The 18,623-nt window shown below is 54.2% G+C and overlaps 1 protein-coding gene across 5 annotated transcripts; it reads left to right on the forward strand.

The window, feature by feature from the left end:
* Positions 1-1,266: 1,266 nt before the first annotated feature.
* On the forward strand, positions 1,267-13,115 carry MEIS3 (Meis homeobox 3). Of its 5 annotated transcripts, none has more exons than XM_084770985.1 (14): positions 1,267-1,413; positions 1,625-1,801; positions 4,096-4,277; positions 4,450-4,609; positions 4,705-4,755; positions 5,675-5,725; positions 5,882-6,031; positions 8,615-8,726; positions 8,896-9,044; positions 10,438-10,514; positions 10,683-10,741; positions 11,166-11,249; positions 12,111-12,180; positions 12,599-13,112. In XM_084770985.1, the coding sequence occupies exons 2-13, from the start codon at positions 1,790-1,792 to the stop codon at positions 12,158-12,160; spliced, it is 1,137 nt and encodes a 378-aa protein (XP_084627111.1). In that variant the 5' UTR covers positions 1,267-1,413; positions 1,625-1,789; the 3' UTR covers positions 12,161-12,180; positions 12,599-13,112. The 5 variants fall into 5 exon arrangements, with proteins under 5 accessions (XP_084627111.1, XP_084627112.1, XP_084627113.1 ...); XM_084770986.1 differs by lacking the exon at positions 1,267-1,413 and adding an exon at positions 1,417-1,490 and having other exon boundaries at positions 12,599-13,115; XM_084770987.1 differs by lacking the exon at positions 1,267-1,413 and having other exon boundaries at positions 1,551-1,801; positions 12,818-13,114.
* Positions 13,116-18,623: the final 5,508 nt, after the last annotated feature.

The following is an 18,623-nucleotide window of genomic DNA, read 5'->3' on the forward strand; positions in this document are numbered from 1 at the left end:
GAGAGCTGAAGGGGGGACCCCACTCAGTGTGATAAGCTCACGCTCAGGCAAGGTCCCCTGAAATCGGAAGCCCTGCCTTGTTGCAGACAGAGAAATGCATGTTGAAAGAAGGTCTAGACTCCAAACCATAGTCGTTCATCAGGATCAACTTGTCTCTGGGTGGGAGAGAAAGAGAGAGGGAGGGACAGAGGGGGAGGGAGAGAGAGAGAGAGAGAGAGAGAGAGAGAGAGAGAGAGAGAGAGAGAGAGAGAGAGCAGAGGCTCAGAGAAAGACTCTGGGAGGCTAAGGAACTCAGCCACAGTAGAGGAGGCATTCAAGGGATTGAAAAGAACCAGGATCCTGTCCCTGCTGGTCCTCTCTCCACAGCCTCCTAAGGTCCTTTCCCCATCGTAGAAATGCTGCCACAGCTGCCTGCCTCCCCCCCCCCCACCCCCATCCTCCCCCGCCCCACCAATCCCTCATACTTCAGGTCCACCCCACCTCTCACCCCTGCCCCTGGCTTTTGTTTTATTTCCAGCAGAGAAGATAGATGAAAGAGTGTCACACGCTGTTGCTGGGAGTCATACAAATGTACCTCCAGCTAGCCCAGCGGGGCTCGCACCGCCAACAGCGAGTTAGCAAGCTCTCAGATTCGCCGCCCCCCCCCCCCTCTCTCGGATTCTGTTCCCATGTTTCAGAGCCTTCCGTCCCTTTCTCAGTTTCCCCTCCTGTCTTTCTTTCCTCTCCCCCGCTTCCTCCTCAGACCCGCCTCCTCCTCCTCCTCCTCTTTCCCTCTGGTTTCCCAGGCTTGTAACCAACCCACGATCCTCCTGCCTCAGCCTTCCCAAGTGCCACACACCCCTGGCACAAGTACTTCTTGTCACTGGAACCCTGCTCCAAAGCTTGTCTGTCTTAGGGCTTGGCTGTATAGCAGCTCTTGTCTGCAGCTCATCGACGGCTTAGACCCACGATTCACCCCCCGCCCCCCGCCCAAGGCTTGGAGGTCCCACCCGTTTCTTGAGAGCAGCTTGAGGGAGTTTCATTCAGGCTACGGACCTTCCTGAAGGCAGGACTCAGGACTGGGACACACACACACACATCCCTGACGGCTTCTCCAGCAGCCCAGTACTTTGCCACTTCTGGGCACAGAGACACACGCTGGAGCCTCCGGCCCAGGGGAGGCAAAGGGACAGAACCAGAGCCGGAACGCAACTGAAATATAAGTTTAGTTCTTTGCTGCGCCTCCTTTGCTCTCATCCTGTCTCCAAGGAGAGACGGAAGCAGGAGGATGACAAGAGGGAAAGAGGGGCAAAAAAGCTACTGTAGACCCCTGGCGGCCAGGCAGGGAGAGAGCAGGGAGGACCAAGTGGGAGGGTGGGGACCCGGGGAAGCTCCAGACACAGGACCCCTCGAATCTGACATACAAAGGCCAAGGTGGGTGGAGGGAGGCCTGGAGCCCAAGAAGGGGAGAGGAGGAGGGAGGACTCAGCCCAGAAGGGGACGAAGGGGAGGTAAGGAAGGAGACAGAGGAGGGACTCAAAGGAGAGGGGAGGGACAAGACAGGGGAGGGGACGCTCGGGAGGAGGCCCCGCTCCGGCGGACAGCGGGTTAAGCGTCTCCGCGTGAACTTCCGGATGTGACACAGGCCGGGCCCGTGTGTGAGCGGAGAAGCCGCCGCCGCCCTCGGCCGCGATCGGCGGCTCTCGGCTACTTAGAGACCCCCGGCACCCGGCGGGGGACCTCGGGGACCTCCCGCCGCGATGAGCCCCAGGCCGTGACCGCCCGAGCCCAAGACGCACGGCGCCGGCCCATGGCCCGGAGGGTAGGTGGCCGCTCCTGTCCCGCCCCAAGCCCCTCTCTGCTTCTAAATGTCCCCCTTTACCCCTTATAGTCCTCTCTTCCCCTCCCTCTATTCCTCTCCGATGCTCTCTCGCCCCCTCACTGTCCCCCCCCTTCCCTCTGTCTCTTGCGTCTTCCCTATCCCTACCCCCTCCACTCTATCCTCTTCCCTTCTGCCTTCCCCTAGGCTTCTGTTGTCTGAGACCCACCCCGGGGTTAGGGGTGGAACAGCTCACCAGGCTGCTAAACAAGGGACTCTCTCTTCTTTGGTCCTGGAGAGGAGAAGAGATGGGAGCCCCCGAGGGTAGAGAGGGTTGGAGCCAGACCTGGCTGGAGCTGAGAACCCCGTCTTTTGCGGTTCGTGTTGAGCAGCAGGGAGCAGGTGAATTCACTTCAGGGCGCTAGAGAAGTTAGCCGAGGAAGCAAAAAAAAAAAAAAAAAAAAAAAAAGAGTGGCAGCCACACAGGTGGCCCAGTGCACTCAGGACGGCTGGAGCACACAGGACCCTCTGCCTCATACCAGTGAGCCCTTTGCCTCTTGGAGCCCCAGTCTTAGCCCCAACCGCTAAGGACAGTCTTCCACCTCGAGATCAAAGGTCCTGCTGCCCCATGATGACTCTGTGACAAGAGGATCCAAAAATCTGGCCCCCATACTCTTGTTTCTGGTTAGGGCTATTTGCATGGTCGATTGGGGTTACCCTCCCCCCAAATGTATTTATTGACTGTTGCAGACTGTGCTAAATATCTTTCCTTTCATGTCCTCTTTCATTCAGTTCCTTCTCTCTCTCTCTCTCTCTCTCTCTCTCTCTCTCTCTCTCTCTCTCTCTGTGTGTGTGTGTGTGTGTGTGTGTGTGTAGGGTTGTCTCTGGCAATTGGAGGTGTGGTGCTCTAAGCCTGAGTGCTGTGTAGGACATACCCTATAGCACATATGTATATGTGCATCTATATCACATGAGCATGTATATAGGCTGTGTGCCCAAGTGTGTGGATATGAACACGGTGAATTTACGTGTCGGATGTGATAAGTTGTTAAGACACTTGGAGATGCGTAGTTAGCTGCTTGGTGACTCACATCTGTAATCTCAGCACTCCAGAGGCTAAAAGCAGGAGGATTGCTCTGAGTTCCAGACCAGCACAGGCTACAAAGTAAGATTCTATCTCAAAAACCAAGAAGGATGGTACAGCCCCTGCTTAGAATCCCCCAGTGAGGGGCTGGGGGTGTGGCTCCGTGGTAGAGCCCCTGCCTAGAATCCCCCAGGGAGGGGCTGGGGGCGTGGCTCAGTGGTAGAGCCCCTGCTTAGAATCCCCCAATGAGGGGCTGGGGGCGTGGCTCAGTGGTAGAGCCCCTACCTAGAAGCCCCCAGGGAGGGGCTGGGGGCGTGGCTCAGTGGTAGAGCCCCTGCCTAGAATCCCCCAGGGAGGGCCTAGGGGCATGGCTCAGTGGTAGAGCCCCTGCCTAGAATCCCCCAGTGAGGGGCTGGGGGCGTGGCTCAGTGGTAGAGCCCCTGCCTAGAATCCCCCAGTGAGGGGCTGGGGTGTGGCTCAGTGGTAGAGCCCCTGCCTAGAATCCCCCAGTGAGGGGCTGGGGGCGTGGCTCAGTGGTAGAGCCCCTGCCTAGAATCCCCCAGTGAGGGGCTGGGGGTGTGGCTCAGTGGTAGAGCCCCTGCCTAGAATCCCCCAGTGAGGGTCTGGGGGTGTGGCTCAGTGGTAGAGCCCCTGCCTAGAATCCCCCAGTGAGGGGCTGGGGGCGTGGCTCAGTGGTAGAGCCCCTGCCTAGAATCCCCCAGTGAGGGCCTGGGGGCGTGGCTCAGTGGTAGAGCCCGTGCCTAGAATGCACCAGGCCTTGGAACCCAGTACTGCCTAAATAAAGTACATGTCTATGATTTGAGCAAGAAGAAGCTGTGCATATGGAGGTAAATTTTGTGGATTTTCTGGGTCGTGCCTCCTGTCAGAGCCTGCCCTTCCCTCTACGCTCTCTGTCCCTGCCTGGCTCCCTCTGTGTCCCTTCTCTATACCTCTGCCTTTTTCTCTCCCTGAGTTACTGGCCATCCAGATCCTTCCTAGACATCCCCTGATCTGGGCCAGTCAGTCCTTCTTTTGGGTCTTGAGTGGGACTCTCATACCCACTTAAGACAGTTCTGTGGGACTCTGTGAGCTTAAGGTCAGAGACCAGGATCCATGGAGACTAACGTGCATGGTTGTTGTGTGGCGTGGCCTGGGTAAGAAGGCTGAGCCTTGAGGATGCCGACCTCACTGGAGCTTGTCCCTTCTCTTGTAGTATGATGAGCTGCGCCACTACCCCGGCATTGCAGAGCACACGACAGCCCTGGCCAGTTTCTCTGAGGCAGCGTCTTCAGTACCTCGAGCCCCTGGACCCTATGGCCCACACCGGCCTCCCCAGCCCCAAGCCCCAGTCTTGGACAGTGACGGCTTGAAGAGAGAGAAAGATAACATCTATGGGTGAGTGGGTCTGAGGGCAGGGCAGGGGGCTCCGCAGAGGGTCCTTTCTGTCTCTTGGGATCTGTTTCTCTCCTGTGTCTGTCTCTGAACACTCCATACGGGCCCCTCATGAATGCCCACTTTCCTGTCGTTTCTCCCCCCCCACTACCCTCCCCACCCCCTGCCCCGCCAGACACCCTCTCTTCCCGCTCTTGGCCCTGGTCTTTGAGAAATGTGAGCTGGCCACGTGCTCGCCCCGCGATGGGGCCTCTGCTGGCTTGGCCTCACCCCCAGGCGGTGATGTCTGCTCCTCCGACTCCTTCAATGAGGACATCGCCGCCTTTGCTAAGCAGGTGGGCAGGCTCCCAGAACGAAGCACCAAGGGGAGGCAGCAGGAAGGGTGGGCGGGAGGTGGGATGCCTTGCCTGGCCTCTCTTCTCCCTCCCAGATCCGCTCCGAGAGGCCGCTGTTCTCTTCCAACCCGGAGCTGGACAACCTGGTGAGGCCCAGGCCCCTCCCCGTGTCCCTTCTGCGGCCAGCCCTTGTCCCTCCCCACCTGTGTTCCTGGGATTGGCTGAGGGGCGATGACATTTTCAAACCTATATTTTCAAACCACAAGGGCGTTGCCCATTTGAGAACTTCGGGTGGTGAGAGTTTGAATCCCGGCTCTGCCACTCTAGCTCCATGAACCAGGGAGCCAAAACTAGTGATGCTGTCACCCTTCACATCTGTAAAGTGCAGAGGGAGAGAGAGAGAGGGAGAGAGAGAGAGAGAGAGAGAGAGAGAGAGAGAGAGAGAAAGCTAATGAGAAATACCCTTTCTTTGCACCCCAGCACTTCCTTTGGGCCTCATCCTTTGGCAAAGATCTCTGGGAAATGTAGTTCACAAGATGGAGGTGGGACCCAGAGCCGAGGTCAGGCAGATCTGGGGTACAGGCTGTGTACTGCCGCAGCAGCTGGGAAATGTAGTTCACAAGGTGGAGGTGGGAAGTTCACAAGGTCAGGTAGATCTGGGGTACAGGCTGTGTACTGCCGCAGCAGCGCCTCTCAGCTCCCCCTGTGATGGATTCTCTCCCTGTCACTTCTCTTTCTACCTTAGCCATCAATCAAATTCTTCCTAACGCCGAATTACTAAGCCTGACTCTGTTTTGCCTTTGGCCCAATTGGTTTCTCTGCTCTGTTCCTGTTCTGTTCTTTGCTGATCTGTCTCAAGGATATTTCTCTATTTTTTTTTTTTTAAACAGTGTCTTGTCCTATTGTTTAAGAACCCATTATGTAGCCCAGACTGGCTTTGTCCTTGTGGGCAATCCTCCTGCCTTAATCCCTTCCGAGTGCCGGGATCCCATGTGTGCACCACCACACCTAGATGCTCTCCTTTTACCCCCCCACCCCCACCCCCACCCTCCTCTCTGTTTGCAGATGGTCCAGGCCATCCAGGTACTCCGGTTCCACCTGCTGGAGCTGGAGAAGGTGAGGGTGGCTCACTTGCACCTGCCCCGCCCCTCCTCCCTCTAACCCCTCTCTCCCTACTCCCCACTGGAGTGGAAGCAGAGTGCTCCCTCACCCTGTTCACCCCAGCCCTGGCTCCCCCGGGTGGCCCCCCCCAGTACCCCGCTGCCCTCCCAGGTCCACGACCTGTGCGACAACTTCTGTCACCGCTACATCACCTGCCTCAAGGGGAAGATGCCCATAGACCTGGTGATTGAGGATCGGGATGGTAGTTGCAGAGAGGACCTTGAGGACTACTCGGCTTCCTGTCCCAGCCTCCCAGACCAGGTGGGCATCAAACACGCCACCAGGAACTTCCTGGCAACAACAGCTGGGCGTGGGCACAGCAGGAAGGCATGTTTCACACCTGCGCACCTCAGATGCGTCAGCCACGAAGTGCACGTTACACTCACGTTTCCACGTCACAACAACACACGGGACACAGCTGGACCACAGCACAGACACGTGCCTACAGCCAACCGGCTTAAGTCAGGTATAGACACTCCTACTCAACAGACCATTATGAGTACCGCCTCCTGAAACAAGCCCCGACCACGAGACAGTAGCACAGACCCTACAGCCACCCAAGGCTCTGAAACAACCCACAGTCAGGAGACAACAGCACAGAACATAGAGCTGTTGCACATGGTCCAGCAAGCCACGGCCATGAGCTAATAGCACGGCCATGAGCTAATAGCACGGCCATGAGCTAATAGCACGGCCATGAGCTAATAGCACAGCCATGAGCTAATAGCATGGCCATGAGCTAATAGCACGGCCATGAGCTAATAGCACGGATCATACGGTTACTCCTGAGTGTAGCCACAGCATACACACACTGTCACACAGTTCATTCTGAAGGAGCCAAGGAGCTCTAGACACTGCTGTACAAACTCAGACACGGTCACACTTGCACAGAGACTGACCAAAAAAGCCCCTGCGCACACGTAACAACCGGGCCTTGCAGGCATGTGCGCACACATGCCATGTTGCCCAGCAGCCACGTGGCCTCATATTCATCCGTGTAAATTTAGAACTATAGGCAAATAAAATGGAATCAGCTCAGAACATCCCACAACAGTTACATATATAGTAGCTGTGTGGATCCCAAGTTACCTCAGCTAGAAAAAAAAAAGCCATAGAAGGGTCACCTCCAAATGCCATCAACACATCCAGCAATGGCACATCCCAGAGTCAGAGACAGGCACGCTGCATGACTCCAGAGCCTGGGGGGACACCCACACACTACCACACAGGAGAGCTTCACAAAGCTGGGGCAGGCAGCAGAGAGACAGCTCGGCAAGTAAAGCACTGGCCGTGTAAGCCGAAGGACTGGAGTTTGGCTCCACAGCACCCGTGTAGATGCTGGGTGAGTCTCATAACTTGACCATAATCCCAGCGCTTGGATGGCAGAGACAAGAGTACCAAGAACAAGCTGGCTAGCGAGATCGGTGAGCTCTGGGTTTCCTGAGATCTTGCCTCGATGCATAACGTGGAGAGATCTTGAGAAAGACACCAGACATAAACCTCTGGCTTCCACACACTTGTACACCCATGCAAATACGTACACGTAAGTGCAATGCACACACACACACACACACACACACATGCCCCCCCTAGAGTCACACACACCCTCTCTGGGGACAATACTGCCATCTGGGGGAATCTGGTGGAATAGCACTCACATTCAGGGAGGTCATGTTCAAAGTTATGTGATACATAAATGTCTCTGGGAAAAGTCTGCCATAGTAGGATGTTGGCTCGTAATTCCACAATCCTGAAGGCTGAGGCAGGAGAATAACTATGGGCTTGAAGCCAGCTTAAACTACATGGTATATAGGCTGGGCTACAAGACTGACCCCATCTCAAAAAAAAGAAAAAGAAAAAAAAAAGCTCACAAAGAAAAAAAGGACTCTCTTATGTGAAATTCTGGGGGTATGGGAGGACTGAAGATGCAGCTCAGTGGTAGAGCCTCTGCCTAGATCCCCCAGTGAGGGGCTGGAGGCGTGGCCCAGTGGTAGAGCCCCTGCCTAGAATCCCCCAGTGAGGGGCTGGGGGCGTGGCTCAGTGGTAGAGCCCCTGCCTAGAATCCCCCAGTGAGGGGCTAGGGGTGTGGCTCAGTGGTAGAGCACCTCCCTAGCATGAAGGATACCTTAGGATCTGTTCCCAGCACTGAACAAAAGACAACACATATGGAAACAAATTTTTTTCATAAGTTCGTAAGTAAACCCATTGGCAAAAAAAAAAATCCAAGCTGAACTAATGAGAGGCTATTTATAGCCTGTATATTTTCCACTTAGTTAATATTCATGTGGTTTGCCAGGGCACGTTAATGGGTTCGGTGCTGAGATGGAGCCCTGGCTCCTGCTGGGAGTGAGTTGGAAGCCCACTGCCCAAGAATCCTGCCTCGGAAAGAGAAAGGTTTTCTTTGCTTTTTCGTTCAGTTCATTCACTGCCCTTTTGAGGAAAGGTCCTACCCTGTCACTCAGGCTGCCTTGAAATTCATGACAATCTTACCTCAGCCTTCTGAATGTGGGGATTAATGGGCATCGCCACCCCTGGCTTTCAGGGTGAGGTGTAAAGTCTGAAGTATCTCTGGTCCCGAGGATGCCCGATGAGGGTGTCCTACAGACTGTGCTAGCTCCTGCTCACCTGACAATCACCACCCACCTGCACACGGATGAGCTCATCCCACACTTCTCACACCAAGGGCAGAGCAGCTATTGCCTTCCATTTCCCAGTTGAAAATGGCACAGAGAGGCCAAGGGACTCACCTAGGATCACACAGCCAGGAAAGCAGGGGACCAGTTTTTACCTCCAGAACCTGGATTCCCAAAGCTTTCCTACTGACATCCCCTTCTTGTTTCCTAGAACAATACATGGATCAGAGACCAGGAGGACAGTGGGTCTGTACATTTGGGGACCCCGGGTCCATCCAGTGCAGGCCTGGCTTCCCAGAGTGGGGACAACTCAAGCGACCAAGGTGAGAAATCTCGGAGGGGACCGAGGAAACATGGAAGCTGCTCTGAGGGTTAAGGCTACACTTCAAACGGGACCCCCAGGGAAACACCGCAGTGTGGTGTCTTGGGTCAGGGTACCATAGTCCTCTGTTGCTCACCAGCGCCAATCGGGCATGTCCCCCCCTCCCCCAGGAGATGGGCTGGACACAAGCGTGGCCTCTCCCAGTTCCGCAGGAGAGGACGAGGAGCTGGATCTCGAGCGCCGACGGAACAAAAAGAGGGGGATCTTCCCCAAAGTGGCCACCAACATCATGAGGGCCTGGTTGTTCCAGCATCTCTCGGTGAGAGCCTTCAGATCGGGCGGAGGTGGGCACGGTGGGAGGGAGGGAGGGAGGGAGGTCGCCATCCCAGAGGCCCAGCCCCTACCAAGAGCCACCCAGAGATGGGTCCTCCCAGCAGCCCCCACCCCACCCACCTACTCACCTACCCGTCAGTCACCCACCGGCCACCCATCCCAGGATACCTTGTGGAGGATGTTCTGTTAATAAATGTGTTGTGATGACAAAGCCCAGAGAGGTTTGGGGGTCTTACTTGGGGTCACCCAAGCCAGGTTCACATGCAGACAATCTGGCCTTCGCTTTTGTACCACACTGCCAGTAGAGAGAGAACAGTAAGATGACAGGAAGAGGCTAAAAATGAGAGATGGAAAGGCGCTTGCGGGAGTTGAGGGGGAGATAGAGATGAGGGTGGACTGACAACAGATGAAGAGGGAGAGAGGAAAACGGAGACTTAGAACCAGGAATGAGCCGGGCGTGGTGGCGCGCGCCTTTAATCCCAGTACTCGGGAGGCAGAGGCAGGAGGATCGCTGTGAGTCCGAGGCCAGCCTGGTCTACAAAGTGAGTCTAGGACGGCCAACGCTACAGAGAGAAATCCCGTCTCGGAAAAACAAAAACCAGGAATGGTGGCTCGTGCCTGCAATCCCAGCTCTCAGGAGGAAGCTGAGGCAGGAGGATTCTGGGGTTGAGCAGGACTGGTGAGATGTCTCAACAGAGCAAAGATGCTGCAAAGCCTAAATGTGGTCCCTGGGGCCCATGTGGTAGAAGGAGAGGCCTGACTTCCACATTGTCCTCTGACCTCCACATGCAGGCTGGTGGAAGGGGGTGGTGGTGAGGGAGGAAGGGGGGGGGACAGAGAGAGAAGGGGGGCTGAGAATATAAATGCAAATTTAAATGGGGGGGGCTCGAGCTGTAGTTAAGCTTGGTGGATTGCTGGCCTATTGTGAGGAAGTCTTGGATTGCACCCAGTGCTACCTAAACAGGGTGTGGTTGGTGGGGTACACCTGTAACCCCAGCACTTGGGAGGCAATGTCGCCCTCAGCTAAATAGTTAAGTTTGAGGCCAGCCAGGGCTACAGGAAGAAACCGGAAGGTAGGAGCACAGCCAAGCTATATATAGTGGAAGGGGAGGAGGCGAGGAAGGACTCCTTGGGACTCCTTGAGGAGGACTGGATGGGCGGGGCTGCTAGTCTCCCCATGTGTGAGTCCCCCTTCTACCCAATTTGCCTCTGGTTGGTGTGAGAAGTGGGTCTGGCAAGTGGACTTGGCCTCTTGGGCCAGGGAGGGAAAGTGGCTCTCCCACCATCCTCCTGCCTTGGAGACCAGATGCAGCAGGTTAGACCATAGGGAGCAGAGAGCAGTCGGGGGCAGGCAGAATGACTCTTGTTGGTGGCTGCAGCACCCGTACCCCTCAGAAGAGCAAAAGAAACAGCTGGCCCAGGACACGGGGCTCACCATCCTGCAAGTAAACAACTGGTGAGTGGCTGGGCTGGGCGCTGTCCAGGGTGCTGAAACGCCATCTCCCACCCCTTGGTCATCGCAGCCCCATGAGGATTCCTTCTGCTGTCCCTTTCTGGGAACCACTGAGTACTTCTTTACACTCTTTTTTTCCCCCTCTCCCTCCCCCCCCCCCCCACTTCCTAGGTTTATCAATGCCCGGAGACGGATAGTGCAGCCCATGATTGACCAGTCTAATCGCACAGGTACAAAAGGGACAGGAAGTCCCTTCAGCCTCAGGTAGGACCAGGCCGCCTGTGCCTGAGTCTGCACCACATCTATGGAACCTCCCTCCTCCCTCTCTCTCTCTCTCTCTCTCTCTCTCTCTCTCTCTCTCTCTCTCTCTCTCTCTTCCTCCCTCCCTCCCTCCCTCCTTCTCTCTCTCTCTCTCTCTCTCTCTCTCTCTCTCTCTCTTCCTCCCTCCCTCCCTCCCTCCCTCCTTCTCTCTCTCTCTCTCTCTCACTCTCTCTCTCTCTCTGAAAGGCCCCTGGTCTGCTACCTGTACCCTAGGCCACACTGAGGAGCTTTGGGGCCTCCCCTCCCCTCCACAGGGCTTTCAAGGCTCTGCCTGCACACTAACACTTTTGTAGGCCTCCTGGGGTTCACCATGTACCCCATCTCCTTTCCTAGGGCAGAGTGCATCCTTCAACCCTGAGGGCCAGCCCATGACAGGCTTCACAGAGACTCAGTCACAAGTGACAGTCAGGACACAAGGTAAGTCCCCTATGGCTGCTGAGCTACATTCTATGCCAGTCTCTGCCTCTCACCACAAACCTACACTCTGTTCATGAATGATTCATGGCTGCTCCCATTCTTCCAGGCTCACCCAAATTTGAGAGGAGTTTTTCATTCAGTTTTGTTTGTTTGTTTGTTTGTTTTCTGATACAGGATTTCTCTGTGTAGCCTTAGCTGTCCTGGACTCACTTTGTAGACCCAGGATGGCCTCGAACTCACAGAAATCCTCCTGCCTCTGCCTTCTGAATGCTGGGATTAAAGGCATGTGCTGCCACGCCCATCTGAAACTAGTTTTTCTTTCTTTCTTTCTTTCTTTTTTTTTTTTTTTTTTTTTTTTTTTTTTGGTTTTTCGAGACAGGGTCTCTCTATGTTAGCCTTGGCTGTCCTGGACTCACTTTGTAGACCAGGCTAGCCTCGAACTCACAGCGATCTGCCTGCCTCTGCCTCCCGAGTGCTGGGATTAAAGGCGTGCGCCACCACACCCGGCTGAAACTAGTTTTTCTTAAGGGACCAGAACTACTTTCTTCTTCCTCCTCCTCTTCTTCCTCCTCCTCCTCCTCCTCCTCCTCTTTCTAACAGGGTTTTTCTGTGTAGCCTTAGCTGTCCTGGAAATCACTCTGTAAGCCAGATTGGCCTTGAACTCATAAAGATTCTCCTGCCTCCATCTCCCAAGTGCTGGGATTAAAGGTGTGCACCACCACCACCTGGCTCAGAACCTTCTTAAAACACTTGACTCATTTGATCCTGGTGAAGGAGCTTGGGTAACAGAAAGGGGTGAGCAGGAGGTATTAGGGTGCCTGTGGGCAGGGAGCCTCACTGACCTTCTCTTTTGCTTTCCAGGATCAATGGGGATGAATCTGAACTTAGAAGGAGAGTGGCATTACCTATAGAGTCTGGGGTCAAAAAGAGAGTGAGTATTCGAAGCCTAGGGCTTGGCAATCTCAAACTTCATTAAACTCCAGTAGTGAACCCAACTAGAGCAGTGCCAATCTGGGTTCCTAAAGTGAGGATTTTCCATGCTCAATGAAATGATGCTTCACCTATCCTTCCATCTACCCACCCATCCATCCACCTACCCATCCATCCACCCACCCATCCATCCACCCATCCATCTACCCATCCACCCACCCATCCATCCACCCATCCATCCACCCATCCATCCACCCATCCATCCATCCATCCACCCATCCATCCACCCACCCATCCATCCACTCATCCATCCACCCATCCACCCACCCATCCATCCACCCATCCATCCACCCACCCACTCATCCATCATAAATACCAGCTCAGTACTTTCTGACTACGTCTTACCTTCCCTCCCACAGGCCCTGGCCTCTGACTGTGACCAGCAGCCTTGTACTTAATTGGTCCCCGTTGGTCTTTGGGATCCAAGACTTCACCTCCAAAGCTCCCACCCCATTCAACGCCTACCTCCCTGGGGCCCCGAGAGGCTTGGGGACCCAAGAGCCCACTTGGGGGTCTCTCAAGGGCAAAGACAAAGCCTCCAGGTCCTGTACCCTTCTTCTGTCCTCTCTTTTGCCCAGGACCTGAGTAAGAACTGGGCCAAAGTCTGCAGAAGATAGTGGCTGGGGCCCCCCAATCCAGGACAGAGAAGGGATTGGGGTTGGGCAAGAATGGTCAAGGAAGGAGGGTCGCCTGGATCCAATGTTTGGGAGAGTATCCTCCATCCTTCTTCCCTCTGCCTCCCCCATCTCTCTTCTCTGACACTGTTCTGCTTTTCTTTCTTTCTTTTTTTTTTTAAGGATAAAGTCTTAAAAATACAAATCGAAATTCTCATTTGTCTTCTAAGATTTCAAATACTTGGTAATTTGAAACTGAAGGGTCACAAATGCTAATAGTCACTATTATTATTATTATTATTATTATTATTATTATTATTATTATTATTATCCTGCTCCCTGCTCTGAAATACCATGTGCATCAGTTAGCTGATGCTGTGTAACAAGCTGACCCCCCACCCCCCAAATCTGTGGCTTAAAATGAATGCTACTGTTGAGGTCATCACGTTTCTGCTTGTCATCTTACACTAGGCACAGCTGGACTTTAAAAGTGGTTACAGGGGTCAGCAAAATAACTCAGTGAGTAAAGGTGCTTGCAGCCAAGCCTGATGACTTCGGTTCGAGCCTCAGGATTCACATGGTGGAAGAGAGAACAGACAACTTCCAAGTTGCCCTCTGACCTACACACACACACACACACACACACACACACACACACACACACAGAATCCCTCAAAGAGAGCAGCATAAAAAACCAGAGCTGTCAAGATGACTCAGCAGGTTAAAGCCACCCACCACCACCAAGCATGAAGACACTAGTTTAATACTTGGGCCCCACAGGGTGGAAGGAGAGAGTCAGCTCCCATAAGCTGTTCCACGTGCATGCCATCACACGGACTTAAGCTCTCCCACTGAAATAAATGCCAAACAGTGTTCTCAAGAAGGAAGCAAGCAAACCTTAGAAACAGGTCGAGTTTCTGCGTGGGTGGCCAGCTCCAGCAGCCACTCAGACCTGGGGTAGCTGTGGCAGTGATTGGCATGGCAGAGAGAAACCCAGCTGTGAAGCCAACAAACTCAAGGGCAACCTGATGCTTGCCCCCAAGACACCACGGAGCTGCATGCAGTCAGGCTGCTCGGATCTGAGCGCCTGCTTGTGGAGCATGAACAGCTCCATCCAGCTTCACAGACTGTCTGCTCAAGTTGTCAGGTGGACACCAACCCATACATGCTCAGCCCTTCACAGAAAATGGCATAGTGGGCGCACAGAGCAGGTTAATCTTCTGTACAATATGAGTCGCTGAAGATGACCTGCAACGTGTCACACAGTGACAGCATCCTGTCCATAGCAGCTATGCGGAACTGTGTGATAATGAGGAAGAATCTATGGTAGCGATGTGTATCAACAGTAGAGCTGGTGTCGGGAATCCTCTAGTTAGGGGCTGGGGGCGTGGCTCAGTGGTAGAGCCCCTGCCTAGAATCCCCCAGTGAGGGGCTGGGGGCGTGGCTCAGTGGTAGAGCCCCTGCCTAGAATCCCCCAGTGAGGGGCTGGGGGTGTGGCTCAGTGGTAGAGCCCCTGCCTAGAATCCCCCAGTGAGGGGCTGGGGGCGTGGCTCAGTGGTAGAGCCCCTGCCTAGAATCCCCCAGTGAGGGGCTGGGGGCATGGCTCAGAGGTAGAGTCCCTGCCTAGAATCCCCCAGTGAGGGGCTGGGGGTGTAGCTCAGTGGTAGAGCCCCTGCCTAGAATCCCCCAGTGAGGTGCTGGGGGCGTGGCTCAGTGGTAGAGCCCCTGCCTAGAATCCCCCATTAAGAGACTGTCCCTTGACCTCCACAACTCCCCATGCCGTACATGTGTGCGCATGCATGCGCACACTTGAGCCTGCACACACACACACACACACACACACACACAGAGAGAGAGAGAGAGAGAGAGAGAGAGAGAGAGAGAGAGAGAGAGAGAGGGAGGGAGATTAAACTAAATAAGGGGCTAGTGAGATGGCTGAGCAAATGAAGGCATTTGCCCCCTCAAACCTGACAACCTGAGTTTGCTCTCTGCAACCTGCATCATGGACGAAGAGAGCCGACTCCGGGCCACCCCCCCCCCCCCCCCGCAAGTTATCTTCTGGCCTCCCGACTTGTCATGTGGAGCTCAAGTCTGCACACACACGCACGCACGTATGCACGCACACCAAATACATTTAAAAAGTAAAACAGGAGCCGGGTGGCGGTGGCGCAGGCCTTTAATCCCAGCACTTGGGAGGCAGAGGCAGGTGGATCACTGAATTCGAGGCCAGCCTGGTCTACAAAGTGAGTCTAGGACAGTCAAGGCTACACAGAGAAACCCTGTCTTGAAAACTAAATAAATAAACAAACAGGAGATTGATTGATGGCTCAGCAGCTAAGAGAACCAGCTGCTCTTGCAGAGGATCTCGGTCCCATGCCCAGCACCTACATGTTGGCTCACCACAAGCTGCAACTCCAATTCCAGGAGATCAGATACCCTCTTCTGGCCTCCATGGCTGCTGCACGTATGTGGTGTACATGCATACATGCAGGAAAAAATATCCACACACTCAAAATAATAAAATAGAGTAAAACAAAAACAAACCTCCAAAATTCTTGGATTTAAGAGAGAGGGAGGGAGGGAGGGAGGGAGAGAGAGAGAGAGAGAGAGAGAGAGAGAGAGAGAGAGAGAGAGAGAGAGAGAGAGAAATGCCAGGTATGGTGGGTCATGCCTGCAACAGCATCACTCTGGGGCAAAGGAGAGAAAGAATTGTGCATTCTCAGCCAGCCTGGACTACAGAGCATGCCCAAAAATAGGCGAGGGTCTCAGCAGCAGGCCAGGGGACTGTGGGACTCCAGCAGCAAGACCCTGGCTAGTTGTGGGGCAGAGGTGGGTACTGCTGCCTTGGCCACCTCCATCTTCTCAGTGACACCGGAAATGACTCCCACTTCATGCTCCCTTAATTAGTAGGGTCTGATGGGCCACCCCGGAGGAGGGAAAGTGGGTGGAAGGTTAATTGCAGCTAAAAATACCTCTTCCTGGGGGAAGAGCGCAACACAGCCAGGTGTGAGTGGAAGTTCCCAGAAAAGAGAAGGGCAGTGGAACCAAACTGAGGGCGAAGAGATCAGGCCTGGTTCTCAGAGGCGGGAGGGGTATCCGCTGTCACCAAAGACAGGACGTGGTGTCAAGCGGATCCTTCGGCTTTTTGGAGGGATCATTGCAAGTAAAACCACCGGTGGGTGTGTCCCTGGTCAGACACAATACAGTGTACCACGAGGGAGAGGTGTGTCCCAGGCTGTCCGTCCTGGTGCCTCTGTGTGAGTTCCCATCTGGAAATAAGAGACTCTGTGTATCCCAATGACATATTGGATGGTTGGAAAGACGGGTCCGTGTCTTTGGGGAGGCCACTTCTTAGGTGTCAGCAACTGCATCCCCGTGTGAGGAGCTGGGCAAGAAGAGCAGCCACCATCCGCGTCCACCCAGCGAGACCTCCTCCCTGGCCTGCCGCATGTGGCTAAGTAGCATTGTGTCGAGGGCTCAGTGTGGTTTGGGTGTGGTGAGTCCTCCACAGATTCAAACAGGTAGCAAAGTTTAGCGACACCTTTGGTATGCAAAGCCTTGCTCGTCACCAAGGGCAGGCTTGGAGGGTGACAGCTCACGCCCACTTCCAGCCTGTGCCCGCCAGGTGTTCTTTTACTGGGAATAACTGCTTTCCCTGCGTGTATGTCTGTGTACCTCGACCACTGAGGTCAAAAGGGAGGGGGGGGGGCTTTAGATCCCATACAACTGGAGATACAAGCAGCTGCAAGGCACTGTGTGGGTACTCGGGAATTGAACCTGGGTACTCTGTAAGTCTAAACTGTTGGGTCAGCTTTACACTCCATCTCTGAACTGTTTCCCCTTTCTTCTGTTTTTGGGGAAAAAATTATTTTGCATGTATGTATGTGTGTGTGCCTGCAGGTATGTATGAGCACCCTCTGCATGCAGAAGCCCATTGTCAGCAGGAGAGGGCACTAGATCCCCTGGAACTGGAGGGTGTGAAACGCCACGGGGATCCCGGGAACCGAACCTGTGTGCCCTGCCACAGGAGTACGCCCCCCTTAACCACTGAGCTGTCTCTCCAGTCCTCCCTCTCTGTCTTTTTGCTCTAACCCATGATGTTGCAACCCAAGCTAGCATCAAACTCCGTGATAACTTGGAGGGATGGTGAACACCTCACTCTCCTGTCCCCGGCTCCCTGGTGCCTCCGTGCTGGTTTCCAGCCGGCATCCTTGTCATTTACTTACCTACTTACTTCTGAGATAGGATGTCGGACAGTCCGTGTTGGCCTTGAATGCCTCTACCTCCCAAGCCATGACACTACAGAGGTGCTTGTGCCTCTGTACCCAAGAAACACTTTTCTCAGAAGTCAGAACTTTTTTTTTCTTTTCTTTTTGGTTTTTCGAGACAAGGTTTCTCTGTGTAATAGCCCTGCCTGTCCTGGAACTCTCTTTGTAGACCAGGCTGGCCTCGAACTCACAGAGATCTGCCTGCCTCTGCCTCCTGAATGCTGGGGTTAAAGGTGTGCATCACCACGCCTGGCACCAGGAGGCAGAACTTAAGGGGAGCTGCTACCCCGGACATAGAAACCTTAATCTAGTGGGGTTCCTTTCACAAGCTTCAGGGTCAGAGGCAAGCCAGGTGCTGCTGCTAAGGTGGACAGCTAAGTCAAAGCAGCTGTTGGAGCCCAGGGTGTGGGAGGATGACATTGGCTTCTAGAAAACAGACAGACAGACAGACACACTCGGTCTCCAAAGCCCTGGACTGCATCATAACAGTTTAGGCAACAACAGGTCACGTGTCCATAGTGTCCCCACAGGATTATGCACCCAGGGAATCTGAGTCCATCTGAATGTGTGTAAGGCACTCTCTGATGTCTACCAACACTCCTCTCAGAGCGTCTCCATCATTAAGTGAGGCCAGAGAGCATGTAGAAAGAATTTCAGGCCAAGTGAAGGCAAGCCTAACTGAATCCTAAGCAGAGACACAAGCCCCTCAGGCCATTCGCAAGATATAGCCACTTCCAAGTCCCAGAGCCCTTTGCATGAAGCAGGGCATGGTGGGAAAAGATGGTGCCAGGCATGGAGGGCTGCCTGCGAGGCCAGGGCCTGAGAAGGTTGAGGCAGGAGGATCTTAAGATCATGATCAGACTGTACAACTTAGTAAGGTCTATCTCAAAATGAGAGGGTCTGTGACATCCATTAGCTGGTGAAGATGTGTGTTTCCAAGCCTGAGGACATGAGTTCGATCCCTGGACCCACAAGTTGTCCTCTGAACTCTCCATGTCCATGCTATGGCATGCATGCGCCCCCTACCCCAACACACATAATAAATACATTTTTAAAAAAACCAGTGTTGGAGAGACGAATCAGCAGCTAAGAGCACTGTTTTTTTTCTCTTGCAGAGGATCTGGGTTCGATTCCTAGCACCCACATGGTAGCTCACAACCATCCTTAATTCCAGCATCAGTAGATCCAAAGGCATGTCCACGGCACACAGGAATGCAGGAAAAACATATATAAAGTAAAATGAGGCTGGAAGCATGATGGCTCAGTGAGGGGCTGGGGTCGTGGCTCAGCGGTAGAGCCCCTGCCTAGAATCCCCCAGTGAGGGGCTGGGGTGTGGCTCAGTGGTAGAGCCCCTGCCTAGAATCCCCCAGTGAGGGGCTGGGGGTGTGGCTCAGTGGTAGAGCCCCTGCCTAGAATCCCCCAGTGAGGGGCTGGGGGCGTGGCTCAGTGGTAGAGCCCCTGCCTAGAATCCCCCAGTGAGGGGCTGGGGTGTGGCTCCGTGG

The sequence above is a fragment of the Acomys minous genome (assembly GCF_964271855.1).
Source record: "Acomys minous genome assembly, chromosome: 20".
NCBI classification, from domain to species: domain Eukaryota; kingdom Metazoa; phylum Chordata; class Mammalia; order Rodentia; family Muridae; genus Acomys; species Acomys minous.